This window comes from Anomalospiza imberbis, chromosome 3 (assembly GCF_031753505.1).
Source record: "Anomalospiza imberbis isolate Cuckoo-Finch-1a 21T00152 chromosome 3, ASM3175350v1, whole genome shotgun sequence".
Taxonomy (NCBI): domain Eukaryota; kingdom Metazoa; phylum Chordata; class Aves; order Passeriformes; family Viduidae; genus Anomalospiza; species Anomalospiza imberbis.
In genome coordinates this window covers 55,991,089-56,005,559 of record NC_089683.1, presented here as the reverse complement: position 1 = coordinate 56,005,559, position 14,471 = coordinate 55,991,089, and the positions used below count along the sequence as shown (strand labels likewise).

Genomic DNA, 14,471 nt, shown 5'->3' with positions numbered 1-14,471 from the left:
GTTGGGTGCCGTGGTCCACGTCATCGCCACGGCGCCTGCCCTCATTGGGCAGGAGGGTCCCTGCTCTCCTCGCTCTCTCCCTGATATAATCCCGCACCTCGGAGTGCCCGAGGCTGTGTTTCCTCACGCGGAAGCTGGGAGTGGGTTGCGGCACCTCGGCACAGCTCCCCACGGTAATAAAAGACTTTCAGCCTTCCAAGCGTGGGGAAATACGGACGTTCCTCTACTCTTTACTGGTGTCTCTTGCTCGCAGTGGCAAGAATCCGCTGGCACCCCTGCCCGGACTGCGGCACGGAGCCGAATCCAGAAACGTGCGGCGATCCCGAATCCCAGAGGGAGGCAGTGCCTGCTCTAGGTGCCGGAGCTGCCCGGGGACCAGGAGAATATAGAGAAACGCTGCGAATGGCGCCCAACGTGGGGCCAGGGCCAGCGGAGCCACTGAAGCAGGCGGAGAATCACCACAAAGCACTGGGAGCCGTGCGGAGAGCCGCTGCCGCCGGCACGGGGCCGCGACGCCGAGCCACCATCCGTGCCGGGACAGTGCTTCATGCTGGACTGAAAACAGGAGCGGAGCCTCCCCAAGTAAGTCAGTGAACTCTCTGCCACCCACAGGGAAGCACGTGGTGCTTTCCCCGCATGGGAGGGGAAGTGAAACTCTTCACAGCCACGAAGAGCCAAAGAAGAGAAACTTTCCGAGACTGAGGACCTTGGTGGCAGCTTTTATTTGCGAAGATTCCAGTTTGGTGAGTATTTAGTGACGGGGTGTACCCGGCTAATACTTCACATGGGTGGTCTCTGCCGCATTTCCGAGGGCACGGAACATGCAGCGTGCAGCGTGAGTGGCGGCCACTGGGGTCTTTCGTATTTTTTGCTTTTTTTTTTCCATTTTTTCTGCACCAAGGGTGAGTAGAACTAGCATGGGGACCATGCTAACTACCCAGCAGAAGGAACTATATTCCCTTGTTAAGGCTATCCTCTCAGTGAAGAGCCCCCACTCTAAAGGTTCTGTTAAGCAGTTTGTACGATGGCTTTGCTTTTCCTTTCCACATGTAACTGTGGAGGAGGCTCACAAAAAGGAGTTCTGGGAGAGGGTAGGGGAAAAATTGGTGGAGAGAATTGAATGTAGGGATCCCTCCGTTAAAGCTTGCTTTGCCACCCTCCATTTGCTGATATCGGAGGTTGTAGAAGCGGGGTCCACGCAAGAAGCGGGCAGGGAAAGGAAAGAGCCATCGGGCAAAACTGTTGTTTCCCCTGAACCCATTTCCCCATCCCCCTCTCCTACTCCTCTTCCCCCTAACCTGGGTAGGAAGGGGGGAGTACTCCGCCGCTCTAAGGCGCAGGGCAGCTCCACAGACGTGGACCATGCTCCTGGCTCCCCCGAGCCGTCCCAGCACTCCTGCCTTAGCAGAATTAGCTACTCCGCTGAGGAACTGACCCCAAACCTCTTTTCCAATCCCATTTTTCCCGGTTAGAAACCCTAGTTCTGGTGCTACCCCGTGCTGCTCTGCTCCCCTGAATCCTTTTCTTTGTCCCCCTGAGGAAGCCACAGCCATGTGGCTAGGGCCTCTGTCTTCCCAAGATGGAGGGCAGCCACGTGGAGGGGTTTCTTCTTCCCATAATCCCTTTATCTCCTTTGTTCCCTGTATCCCCACCTTTGACCCAACCCCCCGCCTCCCTGTGGGCGTGGACGCCGCCCACTTGGGAGATCAGGTCACTTCCTCACCCACTGTTTCCCCTTGTGTGGGCGTTCCCTCCAATCCTTTACATGTTCTCCCAGTTGAGTCATTGACCCCGCCCTCTCCCTCCCGGGAGAGCTCTGCTGTCTCCGCCCCTCCCCACTGCCTCAGGAAGGAGGCAGCGCCTGTCCTGTTCCCCGAACCCTGTCCCCATCTTCCCATGGGCCCGGGCGGGGGGGAAGAGGGGAGAGGGAGGAGCGGGGACCCCTATCCCCATCTTCCCATGGGCCCTGGAAAGAGAAAGAGGCCCTGGAAGAGGGGGGAGGGAGGAGCAGGAGCCCCCGTTTCTGCATTCCTATGGTTCCCAGAGAGCCGGGAGGGAGGGAAGCAGTGGGAAGCGGGGGCAGAAGCTGGTTTCTGAGCATTTTGCAGATTCCACGGATCGGGTCAAAGGGACAATTGAGAGACATGTAGAGGGATCAGAGGTCCAGGACAAGTTCGTCCCAGAAACAACATCCATGAACGCTGACACACAGCTTAAGATCCCTGAAAAGCCCAGAAACCACGTGGTCGCTGTGAATGCCGTGCCTCCAAAGAACGCTGTTCCGAGGCAACCTCCATCAAAACTCCAATGCTTCCACTGTTATCAGAAAGGACATTTTGTAATCCAGTGTCCATTTTTGGGGAGGGCGCCCCCAGGGACAGCAGAAGGGTGGAGGGGTGAGGGAGACCCCACTTTCCCAAAAAAACTGAAACAGGAACGCATATCTGCCTCACGTGAGGACAGAAATAAGGCAGGTCACAGTATCTCAAGGGGGGGCTGTGATTTATCAAGTTGTGCAGGTGGTGAGTTACAACATCGAAGTGCCTGTGGGAGCAGCAGATGACCCCACCAATCGGGGGGTGGCATCAAACCGCAGGCGATGCAAGGAGAAGAGGGAAAAAGCTGCATCCCTCTAAAAAGAAAAATTTCTTCCCCCAAAGCCACAGAAAAAACCCTTCCTATTACTCCAGTCCGTGTGTGTCCCCAGTCCACGTTTTGTAATAAAGTCTTCCCAGTTCCCCTGCACCCAAACACCCAGAGAAAAACCACACCCAGCATCATCGCGGCTGGCCCTCTCCATCTGCAAAAGGCAGCCATTGCTGCAGCAGGAACTGAGTGAAGAAGCAGCAACCAGACAAGCAGCAAAGACCAAGCCGCCGTTCTTCTTTATATATTGAAAAGTAGTCAGAGTATACATTCTTATTAAAACAGCATTGCATATTTTTTCATTGCAGATTATTATGGGACCAGTAAATAAAGTAGTGAATGATGTCATTTGTGGCAGGTCTATACACATGCTCAATATTTCTTTGTCTCTGGAATATGGCTTCTATTGCCTTATGCTGGTCTGCTCTTTTACCACAATTAGACCTTTTATCCTCTATTTGTGTTGCTTTGGTTTTATATCCTTTATGCCATTGTTGCCTATCATGTAGGAAATGGCAACACAGTGCATCATGGAAGCTGAACGAGGACTCCAGTCAAAGAACCTCTCCTGAAACAAAACATGCCACCACTTTTTGGTCAGAACATGATTTGAAACATTATTCATATGAAACCTCTGTTGAAACAAAACTTGGAATTGAAACCTCAAATTATTCTGGTTGTCAGTTCTGAAAAACAGCTTGATGACACCTCCTGACTGCACTTGATGCTATTCAGTGACAGAATTTTTACTACAACCAGTGAAAGTCACTGAGTGACTTGATATCTCATAGCAGCTCCTCCCTCTCGTCTTCTCTGTTTCTTTCTGGTCATGTAACACCAGTGTATGTGAAATAAGCTTTTCCCTTTCCTCCTTGTTAATGCTGGGTGGTGCTGCCCTGCAGATTAATTTTCTGTAGGAATTTGGGGATTTAGAATTCTATTTCAGACCAGCTAGTCCTGGTGAGATGGCACTGTTCACATTTTTGCTTTCTCTTCTCCCCAGTGACCTGTTTGATACTGCTGGATCTTAGCAACCTTCTTTCAGCACATCAGTGTATAAAGATGTGCATGTTCCGTGGCTATGTCCTTAAGAGTAGTTAGAGACCTCTGTGTAATTTCTCCTTCCTTTTCCCCACATGGTCTCACCATAGAATCATAGAATCTTCAGGGTTGGAAGAGACCTTTGAGGTCATCCACTCCAGCTGTAAACTTGGAATTGCCACTGTATCCCCTAAACCGCTAAATCATCATGCAGTGCCATATCCAGAACCCTCTTAAACATCTCTGAGGCTCCATCACCTCCCTGCACAACCTATTCCAATGCCTGACCACCCGTACAGTGAAAAAAGTTTTTCCTAATATTTAACCTGAATCTCCTCTGTTCCAGTTTAAGGCCATTACCTGTGGTCCTCTCACTGCAGGCACAGCAGGAGAGATCAGTCCCCACCTCACTGCAAACTCCTACTAAACAAATCCAGCTCCCTCAGCTATTTCTCATAATGCCTGTTTTCTAGACCTTTCAGGAGCCTTGTTGCCCTTCTTTGGACAGCACCTCAATGCCCTTGTGAGGTTCCAGAATGGAGCACAGCACTCAAGATGCAGCCTCACCAGTGCTGAGTACAGCAGATGATCACTTCCCTTGTCCTGCTGGCCACACTGTTCTTGATACAGGCCCAGATGCCATTGACCTTCTTGGACACCTGGGCACACTGCTGGCTCATACTGAGCCAGCTGTCAGCCAGCACTCCCAAGTCCATTTCTGCCAAACAGCTCTCGAGCTGCTCCTCCTCCAGCCTGTAGCACTGCCTGGGGTTGCTGTGACCCAAGTGCAGGACCCAGCACCTCACCTTCTTTAACCTCCTGCAATTGTCCATTGGTCAAGTCTGTCCAGGTCTCTCTGTAGACCCTTCCTACCCTCACACAGATCAACACTTCCACCCAGCTTAGTGCCATCTAGCCATTTTTTTACCCATCCAAGATTTTTACCGTGATGCTCTCAAGGTCCCCAATCCCATGTTCTGGAGCTGGTGAGACACTGGGAGTGCAAATATTCTCCCAGCTCCAGCAATTATTACCTTTCTTGTTTCCAAATGTAAATAGATACTTACACGTGACATAACAGTGACATGTCTCACATAATGACATGTTTATCAAAAGCCCCAGACAATGTGCTTTGACTCATGGAAGCTCAACATTATTGCTGCTAAAGCCACACTGTCTTAAAACCTTGTTCACTGTTTGAGTCAGTTACTGTGTGACCACAGACAGATCTCAGTCCAGCAAGGGATTATCCAGTGTGGTCCTCTTCCCATGGATACAAACTCAGTGCAGACACTGTACTTGTCCCCAGGAAAGGATGTGGATTTAAGGGAAGTTATGGCACCTGGGAAGATCTCATCCTGCAGAAAGGATTCAGCAGGAGTGTGTGGCCAGTCTCAAAGCTGAGAGGTGGCTTCTTCAGGTTTGTTCACTGCTGATGCCAGTCCTCTGGATAATGGAATGTGTGTGCAGGTGGTGTAGGATCCCAACCCTGAATGTGGTATCTTGAATTGAGGATTTTGTTCAAGGCCATTGTGGTTTGGTTAAGGTATGTTGAGTATTTTCCTACAGAAGACTGGTAGAGCCATAATGACAAATTTATTTTTGCTACAGAGATTGCATAATACTTATCATTGTGAAATGTGTTATTGTGAGAAGTGAGTCAAGCATACAGAAAGTAACCCTTTGCAAGTCCACCCATTACCCACATACCAACTCACTCTGTATAAAAACAAGGCTGTGTGTAACCACCGATAACAATAAACACTTCTTCCAGGGCAGTGCAGAAAAAACCCTTTCGTTACCTGGCTGCTGAGTCAGAACCAAAGAAGGTAAGAAACTTGGGTGCCAGATACAAGTGATTTTTGTACACATGCAGCTTTAGCATCAAGATTTCTGCTGGAGTGATCTGTGAATATAAGAAAGCACATTGCAATAGGCAAAATCTAGAAATTGTGTGTCCTATTCATGATGGTCTTCATAGAGAGAGACCTTTGGGGACCAGAGATCTTCAGGACTTGGTTATTGAGCGGTTGGTGTGCTGATGGTTTTGCTCAGACAACCAGCCTTTCCACAGCTCCTCCCTAGGATATGCAGCAGCCCCCAAAGTCCCTGCCACTCCGAGCTGTGCTGTGCTGAGCTGGGGTGGTACATGCTGGGGCCTGCCTCCCCTAGCCATATCCGCACCTCACACCCTTCAGGGTTGTGTCCATGATCATCTCTGTTGAGATTTCCCAAAGTTGTTTTCCATCTGGGACCAAGGCTTGCCTTGAAACTGTGTTACTACAGCAATACTGTGCCTGATTGTTTTGTATATCTGGTAAGTAATATGTTTCTTCAGCTGCAGCACTGTGGTGTCTTCTCAGTGACTTCCCTGCTGTTGCTGTGAGGCAGAATTGCTCAATGCTGGCAGCTCTCTTGCCTTTGATGCTGAGTTTTTCCGGACAGGGTGATTACATGGATGTAATCTTTTAGCCACCCTGGGGAATTCCCAGCTTTTGTGCAAGACTTCCTCTTTTTAAAGCCCGCTGCCTTTGCCTGCCTTCACTCTCCTCTTGGGTGACTTCCAGGCTCCACACATGGGGCTTCCTAAAAGTTGTGCTTTTGGTGCTGTCTGCTCTGGAGGCCTGTGCCCTAAACACAGATGTTGCAGCCATCTGTGAGCACAGTGACATTTTAGAATCATAGACTTGATGAAGTGTTGGCTTCTCCTGAGGAGGCCTTGGTGCTGATGGAGAAGAATTATTCTTTTGGGTGACACTACATAGTGAAGAGGAAGATTTTTCAAGGAGGAAGAAAGGTGTTTTTTAAATTTCTTCTAAGTAGTAAATGACAAGTCAGGTTATGTTCCTTTACCCTCACTAAAGTACCACAGCTCCTAATTAAAGTTTTTCTAGGGATCATCTAAAACCATAGTAGTAATATTCTATTTACAAAATACTATGCTAAAAATTTATTTCCACGAGAAAAAAAATGCTGCTTTCCATGAGTAATTTCAAGTTTCTTATTGTACAAAAGATTCCTTTTGAAAGGACCATCATAAAGAAAAAATTGTGTTGTTGAATTCTTTCTCACGAAACAAGCAAGTCTGTTAGCTCTAGACAGAAAGGTCAGCACAATTCAAGGGATAGTTTATATTGCAGTGTGAGCCCAGTGGGGAGGACAATCTCAAGGCACCCACTTGAACTGTAATAAGCCATTGGCCAAAAGCAGGAGGTATGGTGGGACAACATGTCTTATAAACATCATTGAATTATCTGCACTCTGGAATAAGAGGGCTGTACCCCACACAGGTGGTCTATCTTCAGCCATGGCTGAAGTTTTCACTGATGGCAGCCATGTGCAGTAAGGTGATATGGAGTCGTGTATCCTAACCAGGGGAGTTTGGGCTTGCCCCGAGATGGGTTTAAAAGTGTGGAGAGGGATATGCAAATGAAATGTGCAAGTGCTCCTTCCAATGAACCCCTTGTAGATTAACATGGCTTCTGACAAGGTCTCTTAGCCTTTTGTTCTACTTTTATTTAAAACCTTTCATATTGAAAACAAGATCAAATTCCTAGAAAAACTTATTTGATTTTTGGCAGAAATCTTCTCAGATTACTCAACAGAAGATTATTGCCAAAGCAAACGGATTAGTCTTTACTCCTCCTCTTTCTCTCCAACTTATATTCCCCATGCTGATCCAGGAGCTGGGAGGCTGCAGCCATGCTCCCTTCCCAGGCTATCCTGGTCGCTGTGGTCTTTGCACTCGCGGCCCTTCAGGCCCTTGCCTCCGACACCTTCATGGCAGCCGTCTATGAGCACGCCGTCATCCTGCCACATCCCACCAAGGAGCCCGTTTCTCCCAGCGATGCCTTGGCCCTGATGAACAGAAACATGGATGTCTTGGAAGGGGCCATCAAGGAAGCTGCCCAGCAGGTACGAGGGCTACCATGAGGGTTGTCCATCAGTGTGTTCTGCTCCTGCTGACCCTCCTGGTTGTCTGTTGATGGGTGACCTTTAAATGGAGCCTGTTGTGACAGGGTGCCCACATCATTGTGACTCCTGAAGACGGCATCTATGGCTGGCGATTCACAAGAGAATCCATCTACCCCTACCTGGAGGATATCCCTGATCCGGTGGTGAATTGGATTCCCTGCACTGACCCCTCAAGGTGATTCCTTCTGCAGTGGTTTAGGTGGTTTCAACCTGTTATCTCATGGAGTCTTGAGCAACTCACATTAAATTACTAAGAAGTGCTAATTCTTTAATCTATAAAAATTCAGAAGTACTGTAGAAATGAGATGCATCAAAAAGAGTTCTTTCTTAAATGGTAATGGGAATATGTCAGGTAAAAGCATTGAGACAGTTTTACTTGTGAAAGGACAAAAATGAGGATGTTTTAGGCAAAATAATGATTTTAAAAACATGCACAACTTTATTGATTCAGATAACTTGTGAAAACCTTGTGCAAGTAGAAGCTAATTTATTATCATGTTAGCTGCATAATATTAAAATATTAATCTAGATCTGAAAAAAACAGCTTTTGGATTTGCACGCCTGCTGTGTTACACACAGAGATGGTCCCATGTGTGTCAGCTGGGGACACTGAAAATCTGAGTTCATGTCTAAGCTAAGCTTTTATGCTCTCTTCTGAGGCCTTATGAAGCTAGATTTCAGGAGTCCTGAGCTCTGTAAATGCTTTGCCCGCTTTTTACTAAAGGCATACAGACAACAATTATTAAAAAAGGCTACAATTGTCTTCTGAATTAGGGCTTAGAGCTGCTTGATAATTTGCCTTTTAAGCTATTTAAGATTTATGTCTCTGTATTGATTTATTCTCGCCTCTGCTTTGTAAAGCTCTCCACATCTTTGTATGCATATTAGCTGGGAATTCTATCCACACAGAAAACAACATTGTAAAGGGTACAGGAAAGAAGAGCACAGGGAGGCCATTTTTTAAAGATAAAAGAGACTGACAATTTAAAATGATGCCATGAACAGACAAGAAAATGAAAAAAACCTATTATTTGATCTATTGCTTTTTCAGCATCTGGGGATGTGCAGTTAATGGAGTAATAATTCTGAATGCATTACTTCTACATGGGTGCTTAAAATTCTAAAATACATTTTTTCTTTCACTAAAAATGCAATAGATTTGGTCCAGCACCAGTGCAGGAACGACTCAGCTGCATGGCCAGAAATAACTCCATCTATGTGGTTGCAAATATTGGGGACAAGAAGCCATGTGACTCCAGCGATCCCAACTGCCCCAGGGACGGTCGCTACCAGTACAATACGGATGTCGTCTTTGACACACAGGGGAAACTGGTGGCTCGGTACCATAAGGTAAAGAAATGCTTCAGCATCAACCTCTAATTAATTATCAATGAATTTTTCAGCTCTCTGGCACCAATTTCAGATGGTTTATGCAATAATTTTATCTTATTATAAAGTGACAACCAATCCTGGATGATTTGATGATCTTATGGCCAGAAGGAAAACCAAGCAATTGCTTGACCAGTCAGGCAAATTATTCCAAGGAACACTGCAGCTGCATAGTGCATGCCAGCTGCCAAACACTTGAGGGCTACCTTTATGACAGTAAATGGTAAAGAAGCATTGACAGAATTTTCCATACTCAGTGAACATTAGCTTTTCCTTGGTATGTTCATACCCAGCCTAGACAGTGCTTTTGCAGGGGACATGTTGGCCCTTGGTCTTGGAGTTTAGCAGCTAATATTGAATGGGCATTGCTTTCAGGAGGTAGATGGGGCACAGCTACTCCATTTTTGGGAGGGAGGGTCAGCTGGATGGATACAAACCAGCCGTGCTAGCCAGCTCAGCTACCTCAACTCCCAGTTCTGCATTAAAGCCTGTCTCAGATGCAAAAGCTGTTCATAATCTTGCCTTATTTTCAGTTTCTAATATGCCATTTTCTTCATCTGCAGTACAATCTGTTTAGAGGTGAAACTCAGTTTAATTATCCAAAAGAGCCAGAAGCTGTCACCTTTGAGACTCCTTTTGGAAAGTTTGGCATTTTCACTTGCTTTGACATCCTTTTCTATGAGCCTGCTGTGGTCCTGGTGAGCAAGATGCAGGTGGACACTGTGCTCTTCCCAACAGCTTGGATGAATGTCCTGCCCTTTCTGACTGCAATTGAGTTTCACTCTGCTTGGGCTATGGGCATGCGTGTTAATTTACTTTCAGCAAATACTCACAACACCAGCATGGCAATGACAGGTGAGTTGCATTCAGGAGCAGGGAAATTGTTCCCAGATTCAGAAGCAGGCAGAAATCTTTTAGACATAGTGAAGTCTCTAAAAAACAGTGTTTTAATTGGACTAAAGATCTTTGTGATTTGGTACTGAATGCAACAACTACTTCAGGTAAGAAAATGTTGAATGATCTGAAAAAGGTAAAAATAGAAAGCCCATGACATTAACTTTTGATATCTTAAAAGTGAAATTTTATTTCAAAAATAGCACAAAGTTTCACTTAAAATTTCAGTCTCTCATCTAGAGGCAGCATTTTCTGTTTAAAATTCAATCAACAGCTCAATGGAGAAAAAAATGTTTTAATCAGACCCTAATAGTGTAAAACTAAAAGGAGAATTCCACTTGTATACTGAATAAAACATTCTCTTTTTTCTTGTGGCTGCTGAAGATTTAAAGATATTATGTTTTGCTCTTAATATATATTTACTGCCTATTTTTTATTCTCTTAACTGAGAAATGGGCGTAGCTGCATCTATTATTCTCCCCTGAAGCAAAGTGAAAACTACAAAGGAACATTTTTGCCTGCCCTAAATAGACTGAGCTGAGTTTAGGCCACAGCCCTGTGTGTCCTTCAGTGAAACACAACTACCCCCATGATTGCCTCCTTTGTTGAATATGCCACTCTGAAAGCTATTATTTATTTTTAAATGAACCTAAGTTTTAACACTAGGATGGATATTTCAGCTGTTCTGTGCTTTAAAATTATTCCAAAACTCTCAGTAATGTATTGAATGAAAAGAGTATCACTGAAAAACAATGCCAGTGTGGTGTGGGGGGTGACTGGTGCCCCTGCCAAGCTGTGCAGTGTGGTGCTGGCTAACAGAAGGCTGGTGATGTCCTTGGCAGGCAGTGGGCTGTTCACACCAGAAGGACCTGCCGCCTTCCACTATGACAGTGCCACTGAGGAGGGACATCTCCTGCTAGCAGAGTTGAGCACACACCCCCGTCTTTCCCCCACCTACCCTCCTGCCATCAACTGGAGTTTGTACGCCACGGGCATCAAGAAATTTCCTGGAGAAAATGACACATTCTCGGGACCTGTCCGAAAGGATGTATTCACTTTCAGAGAACTCAGGCACAAGGATGGAAATTACACTGTTTGCCAAGGAGACCTTTGCTGTCATCTGGTCTACAAGATGTCAAACAAGAGGAAAGATGAAGTTTATGTCCTGGGTGCATTTGATGGGCTTCATGGTTCTCTCATAAAATACCATTGGCAGGTAATTGCATGTTTAGAGGTGAGTGTGGCCACATGCCAACCACCTAAAAACATTTGTCCATTACTGCATCCTGGGAACTTTTCTTGCTATCAAATCCATCTTGTGCTTGCTGAAAGCTTAGTGGTGTTTTGCCTTTCTGTCTCCTCCTCCCCACAGATCTGCAGCCTGCTCAAGTGCCCCAGCACAAACCTGAGCACATGTGGGCAGCCCGTGGAGATGGCTCAGACCAAGTTTGAGATGTTCTCCCTCAGTGGCACGTTTGGCACCAGCTATGTCTTCCCAGAAGTGTTGTACAGCGGGGTGCAGCTGGCCCCTGGGGAGTTCGAGGTAATGGGACACCCTGGAGCTGTTTGTTGCAAGCTTTCTCACACTGTGGTGCTGAAAACTGATCTGGCAGCAAAGTCCCATCCCAGAACGACTTTCTTTGGTTCTGCAGACTGGAACCCAAGGGGACAGATTTAAACGGGTGGATTGAATCAAACCTTACTAATGAGAACATACCAGTCCTGGAGCTCTTCAGTGCTTTCTTTAGCAAATCTGTCTTCCCACTTCAGATGGTAAATGAAGAAACCACAGCTTTCAATGAGCTATTTTCTACAGGTTTCTCATTATGAGCATTTTAGGAGAAAAAGAAATAAAATACTCTGAGAAATTGTCAAAACAAGAAAAACTACCTAGAAGTATCATGTGTAAGAGCAGAGATTCTATGCAGTTAAGAATGTTAAAAGTGATTTTTTGAGAGGTTTGTGGGGTTTATTTTTTTTATTTGGTGGTTCATATTTCATTTTTGCCAAAAGATGCTTTCATTCATAAACCTTAGATTAGTTTTAAGCAATAGGCTTGATGAAATCCTAGTTGATTGGAAGAAGTATTTAACAGCTTACCAGACACAATGAAGACAGCGAGAAAGACCTGAAAAATTTTAGGGGAAACAAGGGTGATTTTTTTTATTTTTACAAAGTAGGAAATTGAAAAGCTTTGTTCACCCTTCATACTTGTTTTTGAATGAGATTTCTGTAAAAATAGGCACATCAAAGAATTTATTGGTATGCTAAAAATATGATTGTGGTCTAATTTTAAAACAATAGGTTGTATTTTCTTAACAAATACATGCTTACCTTTTGTTACAGGGGCAAAAAATGTTTTTACAGGTGTACACAGTTGGTGAGCAGTGATTTTAAATTGATAAAAAGGAACTAAGAAAAGCTACATATGGCCAGTAGCTTGAAATTCTCTATTTATGTCTGAAAATTGTTTTGGGGACTACAAATCAAAAAATGTTTCAAATATGTCCTAGATCTGCATATAACCTTTGTTGCCTTGTATGAGTAACAAAAGAGAACCTATCAAATTAGTTTTTCTCACTCTCACCTTCTTATAAGGTAGAGAAAATTATCTTGTTTCCAAAGACAGAGGAAGGTTTAACGACTTCTGGGTCCAAGGAAATGTGGGAAGGCTATAATGGGGAGGCTGTGGCAGACCCAGAGAGAATTCTGTTTTCTTTCACTATCATGATTGTTTTTAAAAGTGTTGCATCAAAATATTCAGCATCTAAGATCTATTCTTTCTGTACTATGCAGTATTACTACTCTGGTAGTTGACTATTAGTGCCATTCTTTCTCTTTTCTACCAGGTGCTACCTGACGGGCGTTTGAAAAGCAAGCATGGCACTTCGAAACCGCTCATAACAGCAACACTTTTTGGAAGGCTTTATGAGAAGGACTGGCCACATCCTCGGTGAATTTCCCTGTTAAGTATCTCTTTAGGAGTTACACACTCACCAGAGACAGGAGGGGAAATTCCTTCTGAGCTGTAGCAGTTACCTTGTATGATTCCTATTCTGCAATATTGCACTTCTGCTCAGCATCTGTGGTAGTTAGGCTCATTTGGGAGAAAGTGATGTGTTCACCCTGCTGTGCATGCCTTTTTAACAGTGCTTGAGCCAGTGCAATTATTTTTAGTATGCATGATCTGTCTGCATGAACCTTTTAATCAGAAATTTTGTTTTCCCCAAGATTCCCTACAGATTGATAGGATTACAGCAGAAAGAAGACTGACACCAAAATCTATGAAATGTGGTTTGTCATTTTATTGAGAATAAATTCTCTCCAAGAAAGCCTTTCTGTCCTTTTTGCCCCTTCCTGTTTTTCAGACTGTATAATCATTTTCTGCATTTTTCAGCCTTACAGCCCAGTCAACAGGGCCTACTTAACACTCAATGAGCCTTGGCCCCATTCTGATCAGGGTACTATAAATGAAGAGAAAACCAGATTTGAAATTATCTTAGGTGCAGTCTTAGAGAGAGAAAGTGGTGCTCTATAACCCACTCAGGTGTTGGGCCTGGCTAAGGTCATAAAGCACATCCAATTCTGCAGTCCCTCTGATCTTGCACCTCTTTTTACATGGCAGATGGGTGTTGGGTCCAGGGCACTTCACATCCAACTCACCATATACAACACAGTATTCCAACATCTTCTCCTGGTATATGGATAATTTCTTCAAAACTGTTAAGACATATGAAATAGGCAATCTTTTAGTACCTGAAACATATTTCACCCTGTAGCATGAGAAATGGGCCTTATTTTGGATTTCTAGCAATGATATATCAAACTTGGCAGCTCTGGGCCTCATTTCTGTCTATCATGTTATGGAGCAAATGAGCTTTGTTTGCATCAAATATGCCTTTGAGTGGTCCCTACCTCCACACTTATCCCATAGCATTTTGCATCTACTGCCATTCTTACAGCCTGCACCAAGGTTAGCACTGAGCTGTGCTAAATGTGGCATGTAAGAAACACTTTGTGACTTCCCACCCGATGTACACCTGTATGTTATCCAGAAGTTGTTGAAATCACATGATTTCTGTTTTGCCCCGTGCTGCAGCTTCTCAGCATGCAACTTTAGGGGCTCTTTCTGGGAGTGTTTTCATCCTGAAAATAAAGCAGTTGAACATGCACTCAATGGGACAAATGTACCACTTGGGAGCAGTTACTCAAAACAGACGGGGATTCTAAGTTGTGCTTGCTGGTTCCTTGTTCAGCACCTCACAAGTGAACACAAAAATCTCCATGTATTGCTTGCTGGCACTTCTGAAGTTCTGGGTGCTTCCCAGGTACATGCAGATCTGGCTGTCTTGGGTTGTCAGAGCTGGACACAGGTAGGATACAATTAATATTGCTAGTTAAATACAGGATATCAGGAAAGGACTCTTGTATCTCATCCATTAGCAGTGCAGAAGTCCAGGATTCCTTGAAAATTGCACTAAAAGCAAATTTGAAGAACGGCTGACCTGCAGTTTTTGAGATATGCT

General features: G+C 45.0%; 1 protein-coding gene across 1 annotated transcript; it reads left to right on the top strand.

Annotated features, from left to right (window-relative positions):
* The first annotated feature begins 7,191 nt into the window (after nt 1-7,191).
* On the top strand, nt 7,192-13,155 carry LOC137470806 (pantetheinase-like). The gene is made up of 7 exons (XM_068184501.1): nt 7,192-7,602; nt 7,707-7,837; nt 8,820-9,012; nt 9,615-9,906; nt 10,788-11,161; nt 11,318-11,488; nt 12,795-13,155. Exons 1-7 carry the CDS (start codon nt 7,390-7,392, stop codon nt 12,900-12,902), a joined length of 1,482 nt encoding a protein of 493 aa, XP_068040602.1. The 5' UTR covers nt 7,192-7,389; the 3' UTR covers nt 12,903-13,155.
* Nucleotides 13,156-14,471: the final 1,316 nt, after the last annotated feature.